The sequence below is a fragment of the Heteronotia binoei genome, chromosome 3 (assembly GCF_032191835.1).
Source record: "Heteronotia binoei isolate CCM8104 ecotype False Entrance Well chromosome 3, APGP_CSIRO_Hbin_v1, whole genome shotgun sequence".
NCBI classification, from domain to species: domain Eukaryota; kingdom Metazoa; phylum Chordata; class Lepidosauria; order Squamata; family Gekkonidae; genus Heteronotia; species Heteronotia binoei.
Window position 1 is genome coordinate 146,558,423 of NC_083225.1, and position 26,547 is coordinate 146,584,969.

A 26,547-nucleotide genomic window follows, 5' to 3' on the forward strand; every position below is an offset into this window, starting at 1 on the left:
TCCCTGAGACGGGGCGGGCGGCTTCTGTGGCCCCACACCCTCCTCGGAGGCCCAGTTGCCCAGCGGTGTTTCCTGCAAAAACTGCCGGAAGAGCAGGGCCGCCTCTTCTCAGCTTCATTTTAGCTGCTCCTCCGAGATGGGCTCAGCCTGAGCCCATCTCGGAGGAGCAGCTACGGTGAGCGGAGAACAGGCGGCGGCGGCAGCCGTCCCCCCCCCCCTAGCTCCACCCCAGTGTCTCCTGGCTCCACCCCCAAAGTCCCCAGATATTTCCGAAATTGGACTTGGCAACCCTATGCTGAACTGAGCCAAGCCAACTGTTTTGGAACAACTATCTAATAGCATCCAGAGGCATGAGAATTTGTGTTGCCTTTGTTTAAATAAGATTTTGGGAGGCTGTCAACTAACATGACTTATGGCAACCCCATAGAGTTTTCAAGTCTTCAAGAGATGTCCACAGGTGGTTTGTCATTGCCTGCTTTTGTGTAGTAACCCTGGTATTCCTTGGTGGTCTCTCATACAAATATGAGAGCCAGTTTGTTGTAGTGGTTAACTGTGTAGACTCTAATCTGGGAGAACTGGGTTTGATTACCCACTTCTCCACATGAACCTGCTGAGTAACTGTGGGTCAGTCACGAAATAACTGCTTTCTCAAGAGCAGTTCTTGAAAGAGCTTTCTCAGCCTCACCAACCTCACAGGGTGCCTGTTATGGGGAGAGGGAAAGGAGACTGTAAACCACCCTGGGACTCCAAGTGAAGGGTGGAGTATAAATCCAGTCTTTTCTTTTCTTCTCTAATGAGAGCCAACCATACTGACCAAATACTAACCAGAGTCACCCCTACCTAGCTTCCAAGATCTGATCAGCTCAGGCTATCCTGGGCTATCTAGGCTAAATAAGATTAGATTAAGATAACTGTATTAAACCAAGCAGTTCCACTGGAAAGAAACTGAATGATCTATCCGCCCAAATGGAAAAAGAAAGAAGAGCAGAGGGGAAGGCAGAAAAAAATATTAGTAGGGGGCAGAGTCAAATGAGTATAGTAAGGGAAAGAAAGAAAATGAGAAAATAAAAGAGTGCATAACAAAAACATTGCAATGATTATTTAAATTTAAAATTAAATGTAAATAACTAGTACAAATCTGTTCTACCATCTGTTCTTTTTTCTCCTGGGCAAGGAACCTCCCTCTTTGCATCAGTGGAAGGTTCTTTGAGGAAGAGGAAGGTGACAACGCATCTGCAGAATCCAGCTCTACATTCTTTTAAAACAGACTGATCCATTTTGAAATCAAATATACACATGCAGGTGGTGGGGGGATGACAAAACAGAATAAAATGAAGTGTGCCTTTAACACAAAGGATAATTTCTTCAAAAATAAAATTCAGAACTCTAGTTCAATGTATGGATTCATTCTGAAACATAATACTCCCTTAAAATGATACTTAAAAAAAATAAAAGGGCAATGGAATGGGTAGAATCAGTCTGACAAATCAGAGGCTTCTTTAATATAAATGACTAGCTCTCCAACTGTTGTATGTAAGCTTTTAAATGACACAGAATTCTTGATCAGGTTAGATGTTTCTACAGATTGTTTCAAATTAAAGATTAAATGAGGGAGTTTTTTGCAAAAATGTAAAAAAATCCTAGGCATGTTAAATAAGAAATTTTACTGAAATCAAAAGGACATGCTCCTTGCTTGGGACTAGAGGCCTAAAGCCAAACCAAATATAATGGTGGCACATCTGTTTGCTCAAGGCAGAATCTGTACCAGCCAAACACAAAGCAGGGGTGCAAGGATGCATTTTTTAGAACTAGAGGCATGTGCTATAAGGATATCATAGTCTCCTAATGCCCTTGCAAGGATGAGAGACAGAATTTAATTTTTAGATTTATATCCTGCCCTTTCCCACAAGCGGGCTCAGTTGTCTGGCACAGAATTACAGTAAAGGGGTGCCTGTACTTCAAAGTTTCCTTGTTTTTTGTATATCTGAGTAGCCGCAACTGGTGCTGCTGAGAAAGTGTACTCTAAAAGGTAAAGGGAGTCCCCTGTGCAAGCACCAGTCATTTCCAACTCTGGGGTGATGTTGCTTTCACAGTGTTTTCACGGCAGACTTTTTACGGGGTGGTTTGCCATTGCCTTCCCCAGTCATCTACACTTTCCCCCCAGCAAGTTGGGTACTCATTTTACCGACCTCAGAAGGATGGAAGGCTGAGTCAACCTGAGCCGGCTACCTGAAATCAGCTTCCACCAGGATCGAACTCAGGTCATGAGCAGAGAGTTCAGACTGCAGTACTGCAGCTTTACCACTCTGCACCACGGGGCTCATGTGTACTCTAGGACACACTTATTTATGTCATGTCTTCTTGGAAGGTATAGTAGCCTTGGTGCTTTGTACAATCCACATGAATGGAGATGCTTGTTGTAAAGCAGACTTTCACAGTTGCATGCAGGTCTAAGCATACTTCTCTAGAAATAGGGTGTACTGAATGTTAAAATTTTCAGCTCACTGACATACGTATGCATGTGTAATCTGGGGACAAAGATTCACTAAATAAACAAATGAATATATCAACTGAGGATAACATTTCATGCATATAACCAAGTGGGATCTAGCCCCTGAAAGCTTGTAACACAATAAATCTGTTATTCCTTTATGACAGAAGAACCTGTTGTTAAAACAGCAACATCATACGGCTCTTCACTTTAAGGGAGGAAGAGTGGCATGTTGCATGAACCTGGGGGCACACAAACAGACCATGTTAGGCTATGTTTATTGCCCTGCTAGAGAGCCCATCTGCTGCTTATTTGGTTTTTCATTTGTTTGTTTGTATCAGGATCCTGTTAAAGGCACAGGAGAAAGACCAGAAAATATGTGCTGCATAATATTGCTAAGGGGAGGAGCTCCTCAACCGTTAATAAGCTATATGACTGGTATGAATATAACATCAGTCAGCATTATGAAGATGATGGCAAAAACAGTATCTGTCACATCTCTACCAGTCATGAAACTTTTAAAGGCATAGGACCTCTGCTTGAAAAAGAATGCCCGCAAAATACAAAAGCATGAAAGAATGCATGCAAAATACAGACAGAGTGTGATGAAAGTAAGCACAACAGGAAATTGCTTTCCATGGAACAACCACCCAGAAAATCCAAACAGAAGTCTGCTTTACAAAGTACTGATAATAAAATTGGAAGAACTTACAGACAGACAACAGACAAAAATTGCATCAGAATTACATGGAAGAAAACTCCATTTAAACAGTTGGAAAATGTATTTTTCTTATATAAGAAACAAGAGCACAGTAAAGCATACACAGGTACCCTTCAATAATCTAGCATGTAGGTAACATTTGTGAACAGAAGGAATTCAGCTCAAAGTCACTGTCCTGTCCACAAGAGAGTACTGTGTAACTCACCTCTAACTGATAAAAGTTGTGGACGAAAACCAGAACAGCCAGCACTGCCAGCCCCAAGCATAAAATATGTATTTTGTAGAAACTGGGCCACATGATCCCTTCATCCCTTTCTCGCTCAGGTAAGATGCTGCCATGGTGTCCATAGTCCACAGGCACCAATGTCATTGTGACTGAGTAGTATCATGCAAGAAATTTCAACAGGAAGCTTCTGTTGCATTGCCTCTTCCTGTGAACAGATTTAAAATTTTCTGAATTAGATCTTAAAATACAGCAATCAACCCATCAAAGTCCCCTTGAGTCTTACTGTGAATAATGTAAACAAAAACAAAATCAGTTATATGGTTCCCACAGCCAGGGATGAATTTTTACCCTGTTCTCTGATGAGAATGGATTCTAACCTTATATAGAATAATAATGGAGTTGGAAGGGACTCAAGGGTCATCTAGTCTAACCCCTGCACAATGCAGGAACTTCAGAAATACCTCCCACCACCACCACTCATACATCTGAAGTGAGCACTGCTACATGCCCAGAAGATGGCAAAAACCTCCAGGATCCCTTGCCAAACTGACCTGGAGAAAAATTTCAGACTGACTCCAAAGTGTCAATCAACATTTTTCTGGGCATGTAAGAATGGGTCACAAGAACAAAGCATTGATGCAACCCTTCCCACCCTCCTTCTTGTGATCTGCCTAATTCACAGAATCTAAACAACAACAGGGCTACAGCGGATAGAAAGCTAAACAGAATAACAAGCTGCTGCAAATAATAAGCATTGTAATAGTTATCACTATCACTGAAATAGCATACCATACAGTAGAATAATAACAATAATTACATCTCATATACAACATAGAATCAGTTCTCAGAATGGAAGTTCAGACAATAAATAAAGGTGACAGAGTGGATTGCAAGGATCTTCATACAGACAGAGATTGTGTCACTTTTACTTATTGTTCGAACTTCCATTTTCTGAGAACTGATTCTATATTGTATATGCAATGTGATTATTGTTATTACTTAGAACCATAGAGTTGGAAGGGACCATCAGGGTCATCTAGTCCAACCCCCTGCACTATGCAGGAAATTCACAAATACCTCCCCCTAAGTTCACAGGATCAGCATTGCTGTCAGATGGCCATCTAGCCTCTGTTTAAAAACCTTCAAGGAAGGAGAGCCCACCACCTCCTGAGGAAGCCTGTTCCACTGAGGAACTTCTCTGTCAGGATGTTCTTCCTAATGTTGAGGTGGAAATTCTTGTTTTAATTTCAATCCATTGGTTCTGGGCCTGCCTTCTTGAGCAACAAAAAACAATTCTGCTCCATCCTCTATATGACAGCCCTTCAAGTACTTGAAGATGGTGAACATATCACCTCTCAGCTGCCTCCTCTCCAGGTGGCTCCTTCAACTTTTCTTCATAGGACTTGGTCTCCAGACCCCTCCCTCATCATCTTCATTGCCCTCCTCTGGACACTGTCCAGCCTGTCTATATCATTCATAAATTATGGTGCCCAAAACTGAACACAACACTCTAGGTGAGGTCTAACCAGAGCAGAGTAAAGCAATACCATCACTTTATGTGATCTGGACATTATACTTCTGTTGATACAGCCCAAAACTGCATTTGCCATTTTAGCCACTGCATCACACTGCTGACTCATGTTCAGTGTACAGTCCACTAAGACTCCTAGATCCTTTTTGCACATACTGCTACCAAGACAAGTCTCCCACATCCTAGAATGATACACTGAATTTTTCCTACTTAAATGCAGAACTTTACATTTATCTGTAAAAATTATTTTTATTTGTTTTAGCCCAGTTTTCCAGCCTTGTAAATTTCAAGAGATTAAAATGGAACAGCAAAACTGCTGCTGATGTTAAAGAAATTATATGGTTAACATTTACACAACTGAAATATTTATGTTTCAAAGCAGTTCATCACCAGTCAGTATACTGGACAACTTCTGCCAGATTGTTGATGTTAAGAGCCAGTTTGGTGCAGTGGTTAAGTGCTCTTATCTTGGAGAACCAGGTTTGATTCTCCACTCCTCCACTTGCACCTGCTGGAATGGCCTTGGGCCAGCCATAGCTTTTGTAGGAGTTGTCCTTGAAAGGACAACTGCTCAGCCCTACCTACTCACGGGGGGAGGAGGGAGGTAAAGGAGATTGTGACCGCTCTGAGATTCAGAGTACAGGGTGGGATATAAATCCAATATCTTCTAACAGATCCAAGAATTCCTGGGAAAATGAGCAACACGATTGGATCTTGAGTGTAAATGCTGTAAAGCTGATCAAACAAGTTGCAAAGAACCTTAATTGTGATGTTGTCCAGTAAATATTTAAAAATGAAAACCAATTCCTTTTCAAAAACAATCTTTGGGAAAACTCCAAATAATATGATATAGCTAAAGATACCGTGACCTTTTGGTTTCTAGTCAATAATTGTTTTGATGATTACAATGAACTGTCTATTGTAAAGGTGGCTAACAATGTGTAGGAAAACCATCTTATCTTTAATGGCATTATAGATTATGCTGATCTTGACACAGTAGGTCCATGGTCACATGTTTAAACTCATGCAACTAAGGACCCAATCACTCCTCCTACTAAGAGTAAAACGCATAGGCTATAGCAAAGATGGCATTTCTTTTCAATTCTTCAAAACCAGTTTGGCATGGAAAGTTATTGCCAGACTTTTAAATCATGAACTTATGTACTGGAGTACCTGTATCAGAATTTTCATATGATTCCAAATTAAAGACTGGGAGGCAGCGATACCATCCTAGTAATTACAGAACCACTTGTTTAAGCTCAATGCAAAATATTTGTGATGCAGATCAGAGGTTTGGGATCAAGAAAGTATAACTTATTTCAGATGCTGCCACATGTAATCATGTAATGGTTTCTTGAGCCAAATTTCTAATCTGCATAACAAGTTTAGGCAGGGCTCATCTAATATATACTGCAGTATAAGAAAAATATCTCTATGCAGATAAAGGCTGTGACTTCGAAAACAGGAATGGGCATGGAGTAAAGTTTTCTAAATTTTGATCACAGATTTACCTTTTCTAGTCAGAAGGCTGGAATTACTCTAATTTCACTGAAATGAAAAGGGCTTAATTGGAAAGAAATTTGAAAATTAACTTATAACAGACTTTTGTCATATGGTAAAAATATCCAATTCCTGAAAAATGTCCAGATCATGTAAGAATCAGCAACCCTATTTTCAGTAGCAGAAATAAATTTCAAATCTCTATTACTATCAGAAAGATTCACTGTAATTGACCTTTTATAGATGCTCCATATACTGCTGCAGCAGTGAGACTGGGTTTGGGAAAAATTATGGTTTTTTTCCCCCTCCCTCCAAGAGTGCTTCACAGGCTTATTCAGCTGCCATTAGTACATTAGTGCTTATATACCATTTATTATTGATATATTTTTTTCATTCACACTCCAGCTTTCCTGCTGACATGTAAAGTGATGAAATTACAAAATTAAAAGCCTTTCATTCCAAACATTCAAACCACATTACAACTGAAGTTGGATAAATATCCTCCAGGGTTGTGATCTGAAAAAGAAGTCCTCCCTCAACAGAATTGATTTAGCACTTGGAATTTCTAGGAAAAATATAAACATTAACCAAGATCAAAGAAAAATCTGTCTCCAGCCCAGATCATAACTACTACAGTAATAACATTGTTGGGCATAATCATCTGTTCATATTTAATGTCTGTAAGATGGCTAAAAGGGTCAGGCCCTTTCTCTCTTTCAGAATGCAGAACTCATGAATAATATCAGGGTAACAACATTTCAATACTCAGTTTTTGGAATATCAAATTTTTGAACACAGTAATATATTTTTAAGAACCTTCTCTTACTATGAAACTTTCAACCCATTGGGCTGAATCGAGACTAAATTTTCCAAAGGCAGAATGGAACTTTCCTGGCTTCTCCTTCCCATGGGGGCCCATTTACCTCCACAAAACGCTGCTCTGCGCATATAGAGGGTCATGAGGAATGAGATGGGAAAGAAAGGAGGTCAGTGGAAATTGCCAGTTTACTTTGGATCCAACCCAGTGAGTCCCTTTCCTGTGTGGAAAAAAACTGATTTTGCAAGTGCCTACAATGTTTGCTGAATACTAGAACTAAAATGGTTTTTATTGCAGAGGTGGCCAAACTGTGCAGCTCCACAACACATATTGTATGGCTCCTGGAGGTTGAGAAGGAACAATTCAGGCCTACTCTCAAGTAAGTGTGCTTAGCATTGGGACCTCAGTCAGCCTCTAAGTGCTGGCCCATAGGTATGTGACTTCACCATGTGTGAAGTGGGGTAGGAGAGGGAAACAGGCAGACACTTCTCCTCCAGCACAGAGGTCGCCTGGAGTGGGAAAAGAGAGCACACTGGAAGGAGGGATAGAATTAAAGAGGGCTGTGCAGGGTTCTCCCTTAGTTTCATAGCTCTTGTAGGAGATGTATTTACTAACCTGCTTAATGATGCAAATGGTGGTCAGTGACTTATATGGTACATATTTGTTTCCTTCTCCTACTAGTGCCAAAAAATAACTCCCTAACCTTTCCCTATGCTGGTCTTAGGGGGACTGTTATTTTTAAACAAGTCTCCTTCTAGCAGGCTGTGTTGTAAATAAGTCTCCTTCTAGCAAGTTGTGTTGTAAAGTACATGCATATGTATTTTATCTTTCTGTGCAAAGAAAGTATTGTTTTAATAAAGACATATGTGTAAAATGTGTTCATGTCTTGCAGCTCTCCAACATCTGGTGTTTATTCTATGTGGCTCTCATGTTAAGCAAGTTTGGCCACCCCTGGTTTATTAGCTCATTTTCCATTTAGATTACTACATGGGGTCTGAAGAGATAAAAGAGATTTTTTAAAATGACATTGTTCCATGTATTCCTTACCCGGGAAAGAATTTGGAATAATGTCAGGATTTCTACTGTGCCTACAGATTCTTTTATAATTCTCCTTTTGTAATAATTGTGTAATTTTCTTGATGCTTTTCAAAAAGCACAGTCTGTAACCACAGATGTCATCCCACCTATACTCCTCCCACTTTCACTCCCCCCAGTGGCAGAGCTCCACTTTAAATCCAAGATGCTCTCCCACACTTCCTTTCCTTCAATTAATGTTTCTGAGAATCAACCATTGATCTAGCTCCAGCACAAAGGTACTGTTGACTCTGAACACACATGAAGCTGCTTTATACTGGGACCACTGGACCATCAAGGTTGCCTCTGACTAACAGTGGCTCTCCAGGGTCTCATGTGGAGTCCTTTCACATCTCCTACCCCCTGCTTTAAAAAAAAAAATTGAGATACCAGGGACCTTTTCCATAGAAAGCAAATGCTCTGCAACACAGCCACAGTCTCCCCCCACTTTTTCTTCCTTGTTATAAAATAAGAGGGAAGGAAGAAAGAGAACTAAAGCAGAAAACTGGGATTAAGGTAAACTCAGAAATAAGGTAAATTCAGGGATAAAAGCCATATTATGGTAACTCACAATTTACCACATGGTAAATCACAATTCTATGCCTTCTGGTTATACCCTTCCAAGCCCAGTAAGGTCAACCGGTGTAGAAAGGTGTAACTCTGTTTAGGATAGATCCAGGTGGGCAGCCATGTTGGTCTGAAGCACAGGATGTCACTGTAGATTTCCTGATTTTTTTAAAAAATATCTTCCTCATGATATCCCCTATAGGTTATGATTTGACTTTTGTGAGCCTATTCTAGCCCTTTAGGTGGCTAGAATGCCCAGACAGAGTAGGTATAGGTACAATTTAAATTATCTTATGGCATGTTTCTATAGCAGTAATTCCTGTCTTGCTGTTTGTACTATTTTCTTGCATAGTTTTTATGCTGTGAGCCATCTTAAGCAAGCAGAAAAACAGCATATACATTTTCTAAACAAATAATCAATATATCTATATCCAGATCACGCCATAGATAGAGCTGAAAAATGCTCTATTGATAGAGCTGAAAAATGCAACTAGGGACTGGGAGAGGATTTCCCTATTAAAGATGAAGCTCGCCAAAAAAAAAAAATCTGAAATTGTTAAAAAATACACTAGAGGATTATCCCCCCACAAACAACGCAAGCAACCTGGTAGGAATGCCTATGGAAGTCTCAGTGGGTGTTGGGGGTTCTTGGACAACCACAACAATATTGCTGAACCTCCCCAGCTTTGAACATGAACATATGAAGCTGCCTTATACTGAATCAGACCCTTGGTCCATCAAAGTCAGTATTGTCTACTCAGACTGGCAGCAGCTCTCCAGGTTCTCAAGCTGAGGTTTTTCACACCTACTTGCCTGGACCCTTTTTTAGTTGGAGATGCTGGGGATTGAACCTGGGACCTTCTGCTTCCCAAGCAGATGCTCTACCACTGAGCCACCACCCCTCCACTAAAGCAAAGCTTTGGGGGAAGGAGCAGGAGTGGACTGGGAGGATGAAATAGCCCTAGAAAAGGTCCCACTCCCTCTCTATCACAGCCCCTGATGGAAGAGCACTCACTGCAGAAAGGCCCAGCAGTGGCAATCAGAAACTCACCTGGCTCAGCAGTCACCACGCAATTCAACCCAGCTCAATGATAGCCACAGCACAAGGGGGCCTGGCCAGCATGCTGCCCAGCCATACTTTCCCCAGGAGAGACTGTCTGGGCTAGGGAAAAAGGGAAAGCTGACAGCCTGGGGGCAGATGAAAAGCCAGGGCCAGCCTAGTGCTGGAGATCACCATGCAACTGGGTGGGGAGGGGAAAAGTAAGCAGGAAAAAGGGGGAGACTCTGGGGGCTGCCAGAGAAGGAACAAAGGGTGAGGGGGTACAAGGGGAAATGAGATCCCCCTCCTGCAACTTCCTTGCAGGTTCCCACTTGTACTAGTGATCCTGACCATTAATCTTGCTCTATTTATATTTTATACTTTTTAAAATATGATCATAGTGCTCTCTTACACTGATATTGTTGCATCTGTTGCTTATCTTCTTGGCACTGCTGTATTTGTGGAGTGCTACTGTGGTGTATTAATCATGTTCATATGCCACCATGAAAACCTCTTGGTGGAGAAGAGTGTGTGTTTTCTTGTTAGGATTTTTAAAAATGCATACAGTATCTATTTTAAATGGTGGTTCAATTTTGTAATGTCTCCACCAACCTCTTTCACAAATAAAAATGGTTTTGTGGGGTGGTTAGCTAGAGGATGTGGAAATCTGTAAGGAAGCTGAGGCCACACTCACACACATGCATTTTATTTTATTTTTTAAAACGAAGGAGAGGGAGTGGGGGAGGGAAGGCTGTATCTGCAGCCCTAAACTGCTTGGAAGCCAGGAGGAACAGAAATGAGATCGAATTTCAGTGAGACACAAACGGGAGGAGGGGCACTCTCAGAAGTCAGACTGAAAATGAGAACAGACCGATCATCGAAAATCACCACTGATTCCTTCCAAGATGCTCTGTGTCATTAGTTCCTTCTTGCAACTGACTCGGTCCTTCCTCGCCCAGTCCCACAAAGAGGATCTTCCACTACAGCTTCTTCCCACCGCCCCAAGTCCCGACGGAGCCAGTGTTTGGCCCGAAGCGCCTCCTTTCCACCAAGGCACACCTGACCCCAGAGAACCTCTGACACATCCAGCGTGCCTCCGAGTACAGCCAGAGTGCCCTTCGAGCTCTCACTTCTCCACAGGGAAAAGCGAAGGGCTCGGAGCTCACAAGGCACGAGCGCAGGCGGGACCGAGTCCCTCCCGTACAGCTCTGCAAGCCCCTCCAACGGAGACGCTAAGAGCCCACCCCCACCCGGTGCAAGTCCACTCACCTTCTCCCCTGCGCTCGGCAGCCCCAGCAGCACCCTTCGCCTTTCCAAGGGACTAAAAACGGCCGAGACCCCACGCCGGCTTGGCCCGCAGCCACCCCTTTTTCTGTCTTCTACTCATCGGTCAGCAGCGGGTTTGAGCGGCGAGCGGGAAGAGACCACTCTGGGGCGGGGGTGAACTTGCAACCCCTCTGCGTCCATTGCCAATTGGCAGATGGCATCGCGCGCGCCCCTAACCACGCCCGCCGCAGTAACTCGTCCTGTCCCCCGGCATGGTGAGATGTCGTCACGCTGCTCCTTTAGGGCCTCTCTCTCGGATCGCTTTGCTGGCTGCCTGGATGCTGCGCCGTATTCTGCAGCTTTCCTCGGTCGCGAGAACTGGCATTCTTTTGAGGCCTCGTTGCAAGAGACAAGCTGGCTTTTAAGGCAATTTTAGGACGTTTTTTGTTCGGGCGGAAGGCATAAAGCTGGATTTATTCACGAACTAAGTAATCTGCCTGCACAGCATTCGCGGGCTCTTTGGGGTAATGCTGTAGGGCCTCCCACGGACCTAGAGGAAGGAAAAAGAAACGGATATTGCTGGTAATGAGGGCGCTCGAAGCCTGTATGCAATGTAACTCTGTCAAATAGAACACAACTACTGTCTGTAATTCTCATGAGACTATCACAATTGCAGACTGGTCTAGTCTAGCTGGTTTAAAAGAGGATTATATTCTGTGCTGCAGCCGTGAAAAGGCAAGCTTGGGCATCCAGTGAAGTTGATGGACTGTAGATTCAGGACGTCCAAAAGCAACACTTCTTTACTCAGTGTAGAATTAGCTGCTAGGGGATGTAGGTATGGCTGCATGCAGGGGATGATTACAAAAGGAACTGAAAACAAAACGGCCAGTATTGAAATGCCACTTAATAGATCTACACTGGCTTTAAAAGGAGATTAGACAGACTGATGGAGGAAAGGTCTATTGGTGGCTACAAGCCATGGTGTCTAAATGGAAACTCCAAATTTGGAGGCAGTAAACCTCTCAATACTAATGCCAGGAAGCAACATCAGAAGGGTAACAACATCTGATAAACATACAATTAAAAGCTTTCTAAATATAGTATATAATTATTCAAACAACATTAAAAATCGTTATGACAATTTCTATTAAAAAATCCAGATGGACCACTGATCCAGTCTTATCAGCATATGTCCGCAAATAGCTATTAATGATCAGGAATTTCCATATTTAGAGATAACTCTCTCAATACCAGTGCTGAGGAGCTACAGCAGGGGGAGGCTTTGACTATTTGGATGGTCACTGTGTGGAAATCAATACTGGAGTAGTGGAACATCTTTCTGCCCTTCCCTTTAGTATCCAGACTGAAATACCTGTTTATTTTTTATTTGATTTGATTTATATCCCACCCTCCCTGCCGAGGCAGGCTCAGGGCAGCTTAGTTGGCTCTAATAAAGATGCTGAACTAGTATCTGGATTCTTTTTAGATGCATTCATGATTGTTGGCAAGGGTCGTTTTGTAGAAAAATAAGTGGTGGAGCTCATTAGCATATGCCGCCCACCCCCTCCACCAGCTAAAAGCAACCCAAGGCAAGAAAGGAGAGCCCTGGGCGAGCGAGGCCTGCTTGGGCTGGCTTGAGATCCAGCCAGCCCAAGCAGGCCTAACTCGACTGGGGCTCTCCTTGGCCACACCCCCCCCCCACAGTCAAAAGGCCAGCAAGGCCAGCAAGAGGCCCGTAGCCAGAAAATTCCAGTGGGGGGGCATGGAAAGAATTCTTGGATGGAGGGCCCCCCTCTGGCAGCTCCCACACTCTCTGCCACCACTTTTCTCCCCGCGGCTCTGGCGCCCCCCCCCCATGCTGAACCTCTCCCCCCTCCTTCCCACCCAGCCACCCACTGGGCGAAACTGTAAAAAGCGGTCTCCTGGGGCTCTTGCAAGGTGCCCCCCCCGCCAATCACATGATTGGCTGGAAAAGCCGCTCCGAAGCCAGCGGTATCTATGCCAGCTTCCCAGTGCAATCAGCAAGTTCAGCGCTGGGGTGGCCAGTGCTGAATTTGCTGATTGCGCCAGCTTTCCGGCATAGGAACTGCCAGCTTCGGCGTTGCTTTTCCAGCTGATCACATGATCGGCCAGGGGACACCTTGCAAGAGCCCCAGGAGCCTGCTCTTTATAGTTTCGCCCAGTGGGTGGATGGGTGGGAGGGAGGAGGGGGAGGTGCAGCACGGAGGGGGCCACCAGAGCCTCGGGGAGAAAAGTGGTGGCAGAGAGAGCAGGGGCCGGGAAAAGAAGGGTCCATAAAGGTCCGAGGGGGGTTGGGTGGAGGGACCGGGCCCCTTTGGGCCCGCCCTGTGGCTATGGACCTGCGTAAGAAGTGGAGAAATGGTAGCATGGGCTTCTCCAAGGGTTAATTAGGGCTGCTGGGTGTGTGTGTGTGGCAAAGTTCCTGGTGGCTGACTGGCTGCTCACTCTCCTAATCCAGGGATTGTTATACAGCCATACCTACTATTCAATGGACAAGGTAGGTAGGTGGGGAGGAGGAGGGAGGCTGTCAGAAAGGTTCAGGAGCTGTGCTCCTGTGAGCTCCTGCTGAATTCAAGGCTTGATTTTTGGTACATCATTTTTTCCCTTATTGTGTTTAGTACTGTAGGACAACTATTTCACTGCAAGGAGGAAAGTGTGGCTAGTTTGTTGGTTTTGATGGCCTGAACGGGGGACTTCCACGTACTCTCCCTTTCTCACAATACAAGAACTCATGGGCATTCGATGAAATTGCTGAGCAGTTGGGTTAGAATGGATAAAAGGAGGTACTTCTTCACCCAAAGGGTGATTAACATGTGGAATTCACTGCCACAGGAGGTGGTAGCAGCTACAAGCATAGCCAGCTTCAAGAGGGGGTTAGATAAAAATGTGGAGCAGAGGTCCATCAGTGGCTGTTAGCCACACTGTGTGTATGTGTGTGTGTGTATGTATATATATATATATATATATATATATATATATATATATATATATATATATATATATATATATATATACACACATTTTTTGGCCACTGTGTGACACAGAATGTTGGACTGGATGGGCCATTGGCCTGATCCAACATGGCTTCTCTTATGTACTCATATTTTCTTAAAAATAAGAGTTACCATTGTTTGTTTGTTCAGTACTGAATGATAGGTTTATGTATAGAACATTGGCAAAGCTCACTCAACAAGTGTAATCATCTGAGGCCTAGTGTGACCTAGAGGGCAGGGAGAAGCCTGCCTAGGAGTAGGGTTGCCAAGTCCAATTCAAGAAATACCTGGGGGTGGAGCCAGGAGACTTTGGGGGTGGAGCTAGGAGACTTTGGGGTCAGAGCCAGGATCAAGGGTGTGACAATCATAATTGAACTCCAAGAGAGTTCTGGCCTTCATATTTAAAGGGATCGCACACCTTTTTAAATGCCTTCCTTCCTTAGGAAATAATGAAGGATAGGGGCACCTTCTTTTGGGGCTCATAGAATTGGCCCCATCCTGATGAAATTACCTGCTGAGTGACATCCATGCCCTGCCTGACTTTTTAAAATTTCACAGGATACGTAAAGTTTCACCTGGCTTTTGGTTGAGGCCAGCAATGGTTTTTTGCTTCTTTAATCTGCCTAGCACCTTCCCCCTACCATCACTGAATACTAGCATTACCATCTTGTTTTAATATGTTTAAATGTTCTGAATGTCGAATATATTGTTTTATTGTTTTAACTTGTTTTATATTGTATTAAATTGTTATAAACTACCCTGAGCCCCATGTAAGCAGGGAAGGGCAGTTAAAAATTTCCAAACAAACAATTGATTTCTATGGAAACTTCAACTCATTCAAACCTTAGCCCCTTCCCTCAGCAGGTAATGTCCACAAAAATGTACCTAGTTTATAGTACTGTATATATAGTAAGAGGCAATCATCTATCCCCTACTTTAAAAAAAGCATCTCTACAGAAAAGTGATGTGACCAATTACTGTCCTGTCTTTAATTTGCCCTTTCTGCACAAGAAGAGATTAGATTAGAGATTAGACCCCACCCTTAACTTGGAGCTTCTGAGCAGTTTACAATCTCCTTTCCCTTCCCCTCCCAACAGACACCCTGTGAGGTAAGTGGGGCTGAGAGAGCTCTCCCAGAATGGTTTTTGAGAGAATAGCTCTGAGAGAGTTATGACTGACTCATGGTCATTCCAGCAGCTGCATATGGAGGAGTGTGGCATCAAACCTGATTCTCCCAGATTAAAGTCATGCACTTAAACCACTACATCAAACTGGCTCTCAAGGTGATTGAGATAGCCATGTTAGACCTGTTCGAGGGCTTCTTGGATATCTTATGTCCTCTGGACCCTTTTCAGTCTGGCTTCAAGGCAGGCTGCAGGATGGAGACAGCACTGGTGGTTTTAGTTGATGATCTCCATCTGAATGCAGTCAAAGGACATGCCTCTTTATTGCTCTTACTGGATTTACGTATATATTTGCTTCCTTTGATACAGTAGACTGTGCTTCTTTCTTGCAATGTTTGGAGGCAGAAGGAGGTATTGGGGATGTGGTTTGGATTGGTTTAAATCAGGGGTGTCAAATTCATTTCTTAGGATGGACAGATCTGACATAAATGAGACTTTGTGGGGCCAGGCCATGTGTGTCATAAAATATAATGCCGGGTAATGTAGATATAAACTTTATAACGGACACAGACAAACACAGTTAAAGATATTCTTTTTAGACTTAACACAAACATGCTTAAAATTCTGCCAATATTTTGCTTAAATTGGAAAGGTGGGAGAATAGTGGAATTTGGCAGTGCAATTTTTAGAATAAAACATCAAGAAAAAGCACAAAGGCTCTGACTCTGTGGAAACAATGAAATGGCATTGTAAACTTTACCCCCACCCCTGAATTTACTCAGATTGGCAATGGCTTTCCAGTATAATATCCCCCTTTAGCTGTGGGTTCCCACATTAGAATATTCTCTAGATTAGGGCCATTCAACATAGATAAGCTGGCTAAAAGCATCAACCTTTTGTTTGCAAGGACACAACTCCAGGAAACATGAGTTTCAGCTAGCTATAGGAATGCTGAAAATGTAACCATCTCCACTCCATCTGAAGTGGAGTGGAGCAAAGACAAAGCTGCAAGAAAAACATGGAATGGACCTTAAAATCCACCCATTTTCCTTGCAGCAGCCAGCAAAGAAAGGCACAAAGAGCCGGAGAACTGAGACTCAGCCTCAGTTTCAAAGATCCTGGAAGTGAAAGAGATGCATCCTTGAGCTTCAAAGGGTAAGGACAGGAGGGGGAGAAAAGAGCCCCATGGGCCTGATCAAAGCCCTGCACGGGCTGGTTCTGACCCGCCAGCCGGATGTTTGACACCCCTGGTTTAAATAGTTCTTTATGGACCAGATCCAAAATGTTGCCTTTGGAGACCAGTTATCAGTGTAGGCTTTGTCCTTTAGGCTTCTCATGCTCTTCAATCTTTGTTTAAAGGCTTTAGAAGAAGTGATTCATAGTTTTGGTAAAAGCTACATGTTAGCATAATATTTCTCTATGCAAATTTCCTATAGAGGCATTGGCTAAATGGTTGAGAGGGAACAAACTGAACACTTAAAAGAAGGTAATACTGGATGGGATGAGTGAAGTCTTGAAGGACACTGTGCTTCCACTTTTGATGGGGTTCAGCTAAGCTTTACTGATTTAAGAGTGTAATGATTATACCGGACTTGTTACTGCTGGAAAAGCAAATTAATGCAGCTGCAAAAAAATGCTTTCTTTCAGTTTAGTTTAGCTTGACATGGCAACCTGGATCCATGCCACAGTAGCATCAAGACGAGACTATTGTAATGCATTCTACAGAGGTCTCCCCTCAAAATCAACTTGGAAACTCCATTTAGTGCAAAATGCCACAGCATTATCATCATCATCAGAAACTAGGCACTGAAAACAAAGAATTGTCCGTTCACAAAGACATGGCTGACGCAGGTGGGCTTATCCAGACTACAATCCCATCACGCAGCAATAAAATCTGTATAAATCCTGCAATAAAAAAAATTCAGTCTAGGGAATGAATGGTTGTGAACATGGATTCAATCAGTTCCACCTGACATCCCCAAACCAGGTAAATGCTGAGAGGTCTGCAGGATTTGACATGCCACCTAAAGTATGGAATACAATAATAGATTACGAACTGGCTTTGGCAGTTGTGCAGACTTGTTTATATGGGGCAAAATACCAGGTCTCAAATGCAGTTGTGATGCAGACTGCCAACTGTCACAGGAATGGGAATGTTGTGCTTTCCAAGGAGATATGACAGAGCTCTTTGAAGTCTCCCCCAGCTGCAATTGAATCAATTGAAATTTAGATATTAGCAGTTAGGATTGCCCAATTGGTCTGCATGCCTGTTGTATCAACTTGGTTATGTATTTTATATATATGCTTGTAACTCTGCTATGCAATAAATACTAGGCAATGCCTGCATTTTATACCCATTCTGCTGTCATTCCATTGATTTCCCATTATTTACCAGGTTAAATTAAAGGTACTAGCCATCATATACAAAGCTCTTCAGCTGCCTCATCTGCAGGACCACCTGTCCTCCTATGCCTTACCATGACAACTTTGCTTATCTGAGCAGGACTTTCTCTATAATGAACTCACACCCCATGGAATGGCTTGCCTAAGGAGGTCAGGAAGGCTTTTAAAATAGTCCAAGAGAGCATACAAAGGAATAGCGCTGCATTATATTGCATCCAATTATTTGGCCTTCCTGAAGAAAGCCACTCAAGTATACCTGCCCATGGGGAGCGTTGCTGTCATACTTCACTATTACTTCACCTGACCATCTATCCAGCTGTTACAGCTATTGAGTAAATATATCACCATCTTTTTAATTGTTTTATTGCTTTTATTATTATTGTAAAATTGACTTAATGTTTTAAAACCTGATGTTACCTTCCCTGAGCCTGCTTGTGAGAAGGGCAGAATATAAATTCAATAAAATAAATATAGCAGAATGATTTAGCAAGAAGTTTCAACAGAGGGAATCGACTGTGGACCATACTACTGAGTTGCTGCATGTTTCTACCTTGCTCTGACTGCATTATATTTCTATTTATAAATGCCATTTATTATGTTAAACAGTGCCATACTTAATTTGTATACTATCATATTGCTGCAATCTAGTCCTTTTACATTATTTATTGGATGTCTCCTCATCCTATTGATTGTACTGACTTACATTACATTATATAATCACTTTTAGTCTGAGTGAGAAAGCAGACTACATAAAATATAACCATTGCTGCAAATACTAACTCTAATAAAAATAGGGAGTTCCAGAATGATGGAGTGGTGAGATAGAATAATGCAGGCATTTATTGAAAATAAAAAGAGGTGGTGGCTGACTTTAAAAAAAAGGCATTGTAAATTTCAGCCCATGTGGACTTGGAAGATATATAGCATATATCCTACCATCTGATATCTGATCAAAATCTGTTGAGAGGAGAATGTGGATCTCATCCAGATGGCTGTATCCTTGCAATCACCTAGTGCAAGCTGCTGATATTGCTGTCAAAGTTCTGATCAGGCAAGCACTGGACTGGACTAATGGATCTTTTCCTGGGCTGATTGCTCTTTTCCAGATTTCCTCTAACCTATCCAGACAACTGGAGTCCAGGTGTTGAAAAGCGGGCAGGCTGTCAAATTACTAGTCAGGTGGAAATTCTAAAAAGGGATTTTTAATAGATAATTGGTTTAGCAGCCATGATCATTGTGGCAGCATCAATCACATTGTAAAAAAAGTATCCAATCTTCTTTGGCATCTTTAAAATAGGACAATGTAATGAATCTGCTACTCAATCTTTACTGCCTCCACTTTGAGAGCATCTGATCAAACTCTAGGTTTCCCTAGAACACTTATCTGTCCCTCACATGGAGCAAAGGTAATTCTGGCAGTTATTGAAATTGTGAAATGTTTTACAGAGTAATCAGAAATCATATACAAGCTGACAAGTATTCCATGTTATTCAGAAAGCATCTTTATTTGGCTACATCAAGACAACTTACAAATGCAATTTTAAAAAAATTGTGTCATGCAGACTATTATTTTAAATGGTGCTATAAAAGTTATATTACAGTTAAAAGCACAGCATAGAGGATTACATGATCATTTCATGATACTTCTAACTTGATCTCGACTATGTAAATTGCAATTATCCAACCTGTAATCTTACTGCCTTGCAGCACAGAAGTAAGAGGATGCCATGGAAACATACATCTTGTAAAAGGGAAAAAAAAACTTTGAAAGGGTTTTCCTCTTAAACTTTGCGCTTTTTAAAGATGCAGAAGTTTTACTACTAATTACAATAAAAACAGTGTTACAGGAAATGCCTCTGAAGATCTTACATTCTGTTTTATCAAAGTTAATAAAGGCAGACTAGTCTCCAAATCTACAGAGCACAGACCAGTGTGCTAAAAATTCTACAGTGTTTATCTCCAACTCACATCTATGCAAGAAAATACAGGTGACAATACTGATTGTTTTGTATCCTTTCTTTAAAGAATCTAAAAGAGAACAAAAATGAAAATTAGAAATGTGTTCTAGAAGCTCGATCATAGCCATGTTAATTTGAAAGAAAACTCCAGTAATTTCAACAAGAAATGCCTAGGATTCCAGCCTAAATATTTTACATACAACAGAAACAGCAGCAATTGCCCTTAGTAATTCTGATTATAGAATTAGCACACAGCTGTTTACAAGAAAACTACAAAATTATGGGCCCCAGTTGAAAAAAGGAATCCAGTATTTCAGGTTCTCACTACTCCTATGATAAAGGTGGCAGGGCTGGAGGAAAGGTGAACAGCAAAGTATGCGCATCGACATCCTACCATTAAGTGGCTACCTCACCTACTGGGGTCAAGAACAGCTTCCTGACCACTTTGCCAGAGGCAGGAAGAAAAGTAGCATTAGAATGCATTGCGTTTCCTCTTTCCATCTTTATCATAAAAAGACAAAAATAGCTGGCCTGTGGCCTGAACACAAGCAGCCACCAAAGAAGTGGTGCAATTAAGTAGGAGGAGGGGATGGAACGCTGTTCTTTCCTTTCACCCTTGCAGTTCCTTCTTTGGCTTCCCACAACAGAAAACACACATATTCTGAATGTGTATTTATTCTAAGATGAATTTGACTTTAAGTCTCAGAAAAAAGTAGGCTGCAGGTCATATAAACAGTCTGCTAACATCACACACATATTTTAAATAAATGCTTTAAGAATCCAGTGATAGACTTTGTTAATCTGAGAACTCTCAATCCTTTTTCTTCTTCAAAGGAAAAGCAGAAGTACTGTTCCTTCTAGTCTATAAAATACCACTAAATTGTTTTGCAGACATACAAACAAATTACATCTAACTGTTCAGGAACTAGGCACCATTAGTCTATGGAAACTGACACAAAGCTCACCTATACATACAAATCATACTGAACAGAATAAAATGTTTTATTAAACAAGGCAAAGCTGAGAAGAATTCTATATTGTGAACATCTTCCCATACCAAACACGTTTTAGCTGTTATATAGATGGAACATACAAGCAAAATAAGAATTTGCAATAAACAATATGGATTCAAATGGAAGAAACCTTATTTGTGTTTGAATTCCACTGCTACAGGCAAACACTGAACATTCTGGGCCTTCTCTGAACCTTTGGATTTTCTGTCAGCATGGCAACCAGGCAACAGATTTTATTTCTTCACAATGCCATCTGTACAAAGCTTTCCAGTCAGCAAGGATTCCTCCATGCATCAAGCAGATAAGCAGTTAAGTTCTATGCCAGACAAAGGCAACAGGACAACACCCAATGTATGTTTCACTGCCAGCAAGCATGTCTGTTTGCAGCCAGGAAGAGATCACTACAGTGCAATGTGAAAGAACACTCAATGTGGCTATTGATAGCTAGTGTACAATGGCAGAACATATACTAGGCCTTTGGGAAACATGGTCCTTAATAACCAGTCACACACACTTTGCTTTTCAAGCATATGGCTCAATTAAATTCAAATTCTACTTTGAGAGAGAGAGCTGATTTCCACTCAGTCCCCTTTCTTGTGGATCCTTATTTCAATAACAGCAGTGGGTGGGGGACTTTGTCTACATCTTTCTTTCACTGGTCCATAGGGGTCCAAAATAGCTGTTGCTTGGCTCTCCAAAATGCTGGAGTTCTTCAACTCCATCTGACTTCTGTGGGAATGGAAGACTAGTTATATAAAACCATCTAGAAGGTAGATGTGCAGGTCATACTATATGGTGGCTATACCGAAAAATGATAACATATGACAGTCTCACCACTGTCAGAAATATAATTCTTAAATTTTTGTTCACTGGCAATGCAGATAATACATTTGTGTAGATTTCAAAACAATTTAAGCTGCTTCAGATCAAACTGTGTTAAGGCAAGAAGGGAAAAAATGCCTTTCCTTGCTGGGAAACTTCTTTAGATCAAGTGTTCTCTGGAAACCACCCTGGTAACCAGCTGCTGCCACTCAGAGCCTCCTGAGAACATCTAGACCAGGGTAGCCAAACTGTGGCTCCGGAGCCACATGTGGCTCTTTCACACATACTGTGTGGCTCTTGAAGCCCCCACCAGCCTGTTGGCCAGCTTGGAGGAGGCATTTGTCTCTTTAAATCACTTTTCCAAGCCAAGCCACCCAGTGGTTTGAAGAATGCATTTAAAGTTAAAGTTGCTTTCTTTCCACCCTTCCTTCCTGCTCTCAAACATCTGACGTTCATGTCTTGTAGCTCTCAAATTTATTATGGTGTTTACGTTAAGCAAGTTTGGCCATCCCTGATCTAGACTGACCAACTGAGAAGGCACTCTTCCAGCACAGTACTATAGCAATAACTAAGTGACAGGAAATATCGACTAAGAAAACAGGAAATATCGTATCAACTATGTAGCACCTGTGCTGTCGAGCACATGAGGAAGAAAGAGAAATATTTCAGAGAAATAAACTGTACTAAGCAAAGCAAAAAAAAGTATTTTTAAAAAGGATTTATTATAAAAGAGGAAGAGAGAAAAGGAAGAGGATGGATGGATCCAAAAGTGGTGAAAAGAGGGTAAAAACAGAAATACAAAGAAGGAACACAACAGCAGCAGAGATGTTCAAATAACAAGCCATACAGTTAAACTAAGCTAAACACACATTACCAAAGATGTAGTAGGCTCCTCAGAGTATGTGCAGAGATCCCTGCAGTAACAAGAAGTCAAAGGGATCATTCCCACCCAGCTTTCTGTGGATTCAATTTGCGCTGAAGGCTGAAAACTGCAGACAAGGCAAAATCCCAAATTTCCAGACATTTATGTTAGATAAAATTGGACCTAAACCAGCCTCCTTTCTAAGAGTGACAAACTGCTTTAGCGAATCCCCATGCAAAACTCCATCTCACATGTCAGAGGCGACTGTTACGAATCAGAGCCATGTAAAATATAGTCCCATCTCCATCAAGCATCCGGCAACGGCTCTGAACTTCCATGACAAGCCAGATTGTCCTTTGTCCCAAAGGGATTAAATCTACCAGGATGGTTCATTGTGGAATGCAAGTGAATTGGGTCATCTAACCCTCCAGGGGTCCAAAATCTCAGATAGCACTCTTGGGCCTTTAGTAAGTGTTAGGGTTTCTGCCACATACTGATTTTCTTCATTCAGGTTAATGGAAACTAAAAGTATGTAACTTGGCTAGACTGCATGCAGTACCTTTAGGTCTCACTTTCTAGTACAGACTAGATACGTAGTCTATATAAGCAGTTACATGCTAAGCCTGTTAATTTTAATGGATTTATAAAGGTGTTAACTGCTTAGTATGGCATTGTAAGGCATTTATTAAAGGCTCAAATGGTGCAATAGGATTGCACTTCTAAAAAGTCATTAATTTCATTTTCAGAACTTAAAGTGTGCTATAATTAATGAATTCCATGAAAACACTACTATTAGTAGTAACTCCTAAGCAAGGGGAAGAGGGAGGCAAGAGAAAAGTAATATTTGAGATGTTTAAAACATAATGAATAATCTTGTGAAAAGGAAGCTGTGATAAGTCTTCATAAGAAAGTCCACAGTTAAACCCATTTATATTCACCATTGTTTTCTCAATGTAAGATCACAGCATACACTCCTGCATTCCAAAATACTATGGCGGTAAATCTGAAAGTTAAACTTCAAATAGTGAAGATTTTTAAAAATGTCTAGTTATAAACCCAAGGCAGATTTTGCAATGGACTCACCACTACAGCAATGTTCTTTAGGCTGTCTACTACCTTGTCCTTATACCTAACATTAAAAAAACACACATCAATGATTACATCTCTGTTCCTAAGTCTTCATATAAAAATACCCATTTGCCGCTCTTCATAATTAATAGTAAAAACATGTTAAACAGTTCAGTGTAAAAACCAGTGGGGATTTATGTTGGGAAGACAACAGTTACTCTTCTGAATAAGTACAATTGGAATCAGGAGTGCTTATGATTCTCCATGATTGCCAGAAACTCTGAGGCTCACCACAGGGCCATCGTATAGAGGCAATTCTGCTTTAAAAAGGTAAAGAATCCCCTGTGCAAGCACCAGTAGTTTCTGACTCTGGGATGAGGATGCTTTCATGTTTTCATGGCAGACTTTTTATGAGGTGGTTTGCCATTGCTTTCCCCGGTCATTTATACTTTACCCCCAGCAAGCTGGGTTCTCGTTTTACTGACCTTGGAAAGATGGAAGGCTGAGTCAACCATGAACTGGCTATCTGAACCCAGCTTCCACTGGGATCGAGCTAATTCAGTTACAGGACTTCTCTCATATGAGCAGACAATGACAAAGGCAATTCTTTGACAAATGTTGAGCCCAAATCTACCTTCTGTTTCAGTTGTTACAGCATGAGCAGAGATCTGTGCCAAAACAACTGAAATAGCATACTATGAAAATCTGTAGCCAAAACAACTCTGGTCAGTTACCTTTAAGGATCTTTTATCCAACCACTTTTACTGTAGTAAAACAGAAGGGGACCCTGGAATGCAGAGTGTTAGAAACTGAAGAAAACTTGACTCCCTAGCTTCTAAAAACTTCTGTTTGGAATACTTGCATCATATAAAAGTTTTCCTCTGGTTCTTGGAGAAATCAGGGAAACTGTACTCAGACACCATGAGTAAACCCCAGCATGTTTGTGATGAAAACTGAAGCAGATGTGCTTGTGAGCTCTCTCCCTCCTCCTTCTTCAATAGATCATAGTTAGAAGGCTAAGACATCATAATACTCCCTCTATTTTTTGCTCCCGCTGTGGAGTCTTGTAAGCAAAAATTCTACTTCATGAGCTACTGGCATTTAAGTTGTGAGCTATTGCATAAATTAGTTTGCTCTGGGGCCATCCTTCCTGAGCTGAGACAAAAATATGTGAGGTGGAGACTAAAAATCGACGAGCTAGCTCACACTAATTCAGCTTAGAGGGAACACTGGTCACAACCTAATACTTCTTTCTTCAATCACTGCATGAGGGAAGGGATGTGAGAACATAACTATTCATATCAATCATGAATAAACTGAAGTTTACTCATAATGTCTGAAGAGGATATTGGACAGCTATATTATTGAGATTCCTATCTGATAAAAAAACAGGGTTGTATGAAAGTCAGCACCCATATTTGCATATTGCATATGTTCTTTCTTCAAGAAAAATGATCTGTGTGTGTAGCAAGGCCGGGAAATAAAATAATCTATGACTTAGTACCTGAGTTTATAAGCATATATTCAAAACACTTCTTGTATTAGACTTTAATATCAAGAAATGTTGACTATCTTTTCCCCTTTAGATGTTTGCATACTTCTCCAATTTACAAATATTCTAATTATTTAAATTTCTCCACATAACCAGACTATAGTGAGAATATAGTAAGAACATATGCTTTGTATTTTGGAAAACTAATGGCTTAGTTCAACAAAGGTAATACGAAAAGTAGCCAGAATGTTCAAAATTATATTTCATAGAAACCTGTTGTTCAATTACATAAAAATTTGAATTAAGTGCATTATTTCCATTATAGTGAACTTTACCTTTTAGAGTTTAACACAGTGTCAAGGGTTAGATCAGCAAACGCTGTTTGTAAGCTATACTGTTCAAACAGCAGGGAACTGGAAGTCCAGAACAGTGTAAAAAACCCATTTTTTTAATAAACAACAACAAACATCTATTAAAAGTAGCTTTTCTACCATTTCAGTAGGTCAATGCCTGCTACACAGTTATGCTAACAGGAAGTGCCTGGAATGAAGAGTCACAGTCTGTTGGTTTTCCTTCTGCTGTTTCTACATTCAAATTACACTTTTCTGATGCCTGACCAACTGAATCTTGTGATGATGCAAATGCATCTTGGGAGCCTGAGGCATCTAAGTTTTCTAATGAAACAGCTGCCTGGAGCCTACTGCTTTCTATTTCATTGCTGCAGCTTATTTTTTCATCAGCATCATCTAGCTGCTCAACTGATTTTAAATACTGCTGGAGAAGGCTACTATCCTGCTCGCTGTTGGATCTGTTTTCACTACATTCCCCATGGTTCAGTTGAACTTCTTCTGCATCTGAAAAGCAGCCTGAAAGAGAATCTTCATGCTGTCTGACTGTTTCCAAAGAAGTCCCTAAAGTGCTCTCATTTGTTTCTACCAAACTTTCTTCAGATCTCTGTGATTCATTAAGGCAATTTTGTTCAGCCACATAGGAATGAAAGCCCGAATCAGGAAATTCCGGTAAAGACTGCTGATGACAAGCTTCAGCAGCTGAAACTACCCAGGTAGAACTAGCAACAGGAGACAGTATTTGATTTAGTCTGGATGTCTCTTTGGGTAGCTCTGAAGGATGCAAAGCACTTGACGCAGAGATGCCATGCTGCCCGGCAATACTTAGATGTTGGTTCACAGAAAGCTGCCACTCCTGCATGGATCTAATCTGTTAACACAAAGAGGAAATTATATGATGCAGTATGAGAAATATAAGCACCTGTATTTGTGGCAGGCGGGTGTAAGTTAAATCTATGATGTGTTGAAGAGAAAAGCTAGTAGCTTGGCTAATGAAGTAAAGAGGAACAAGTCTGGATATGCAGTGATTGTTCAGGAGTCATTGCATTGCACCAAATATAACTTTATCCATACCAAAATAAAATGAATTTGAACTGGGACACAGAAGGTGTAGGTGAGAAAAAGAAAACACTACCAGATCAAAGTAGCAACTGCCATAAGCCCACCTAGGTCTATGTGTTCTTACATATGTGCTGTATGCATGTAAAAAGT

At 41.5% G+C, this 26,547-nt stretch overlaps 3 protein-coding genes across 5 annotated transcripts in view; 1 reads left to right on the forward strand and 2 right to left on the reverse strand.

Annotated features, from left to right (window-relative positions):
- Window positions 1-11,408, reverse strand: part of NXPE3 (neurexophilin and PC-esterase domain family member 3) — a 40,557-nt gene extending 29,149 nt beyond the window's left edge. Inside the window, exons 1-2 of one of the 2 annotated variants that reach the window (XM_060234559.1) lie at window positions 11,236-11,408; window positions 3,418-3,643 (exon numbers count right to left, since the gene is read on the reverse strand). In XM_060234559.1, coding sequence (XP_060090542.1) covers window positions 3,418-3,582 — 165 coding nt within the window. In that variant the 5' untranslated portion in view covers window positions 3,583-3,643; window positions 11,236-11,408. Of the gene's footprint in view, window positions 1-3,417; window positions 3,644-11,235 lie in introns of those variants that run through there. The other variant, XM_060234560.1, reaches the window with a different exon arrangement.
- RPL24 (ribosomal protein L24) overlaps window positions 1-26,547 on the forward strand; it is a 362,759-nt gene that overhangs the window by 296,262 nt on the left and 39,950 nt on the right. The window lies entirely within an intron of this gene.
- The window catches only part of CEP97 (centrosomal protein 97), a 34,651-nt gene continuing 33,330 nt past the window's right edge, over window positions 25,227-26,547 (reverse strand). For both annotated transcript variants that reach the window (XM_060234580.1, XM_060234582.1), the window contains exon 11: window positions 25,227-26,206. In XM_060234580.1, the coding sequence (XP_060090563.1) occupies window positions 25,502-26,206 (705 nt within the window). In that variant the 3' untranslated portion in view covers window positions 25,227-25,501. The remainder of the gene's footprint in view (window positions 26,207-26,547) is intronic.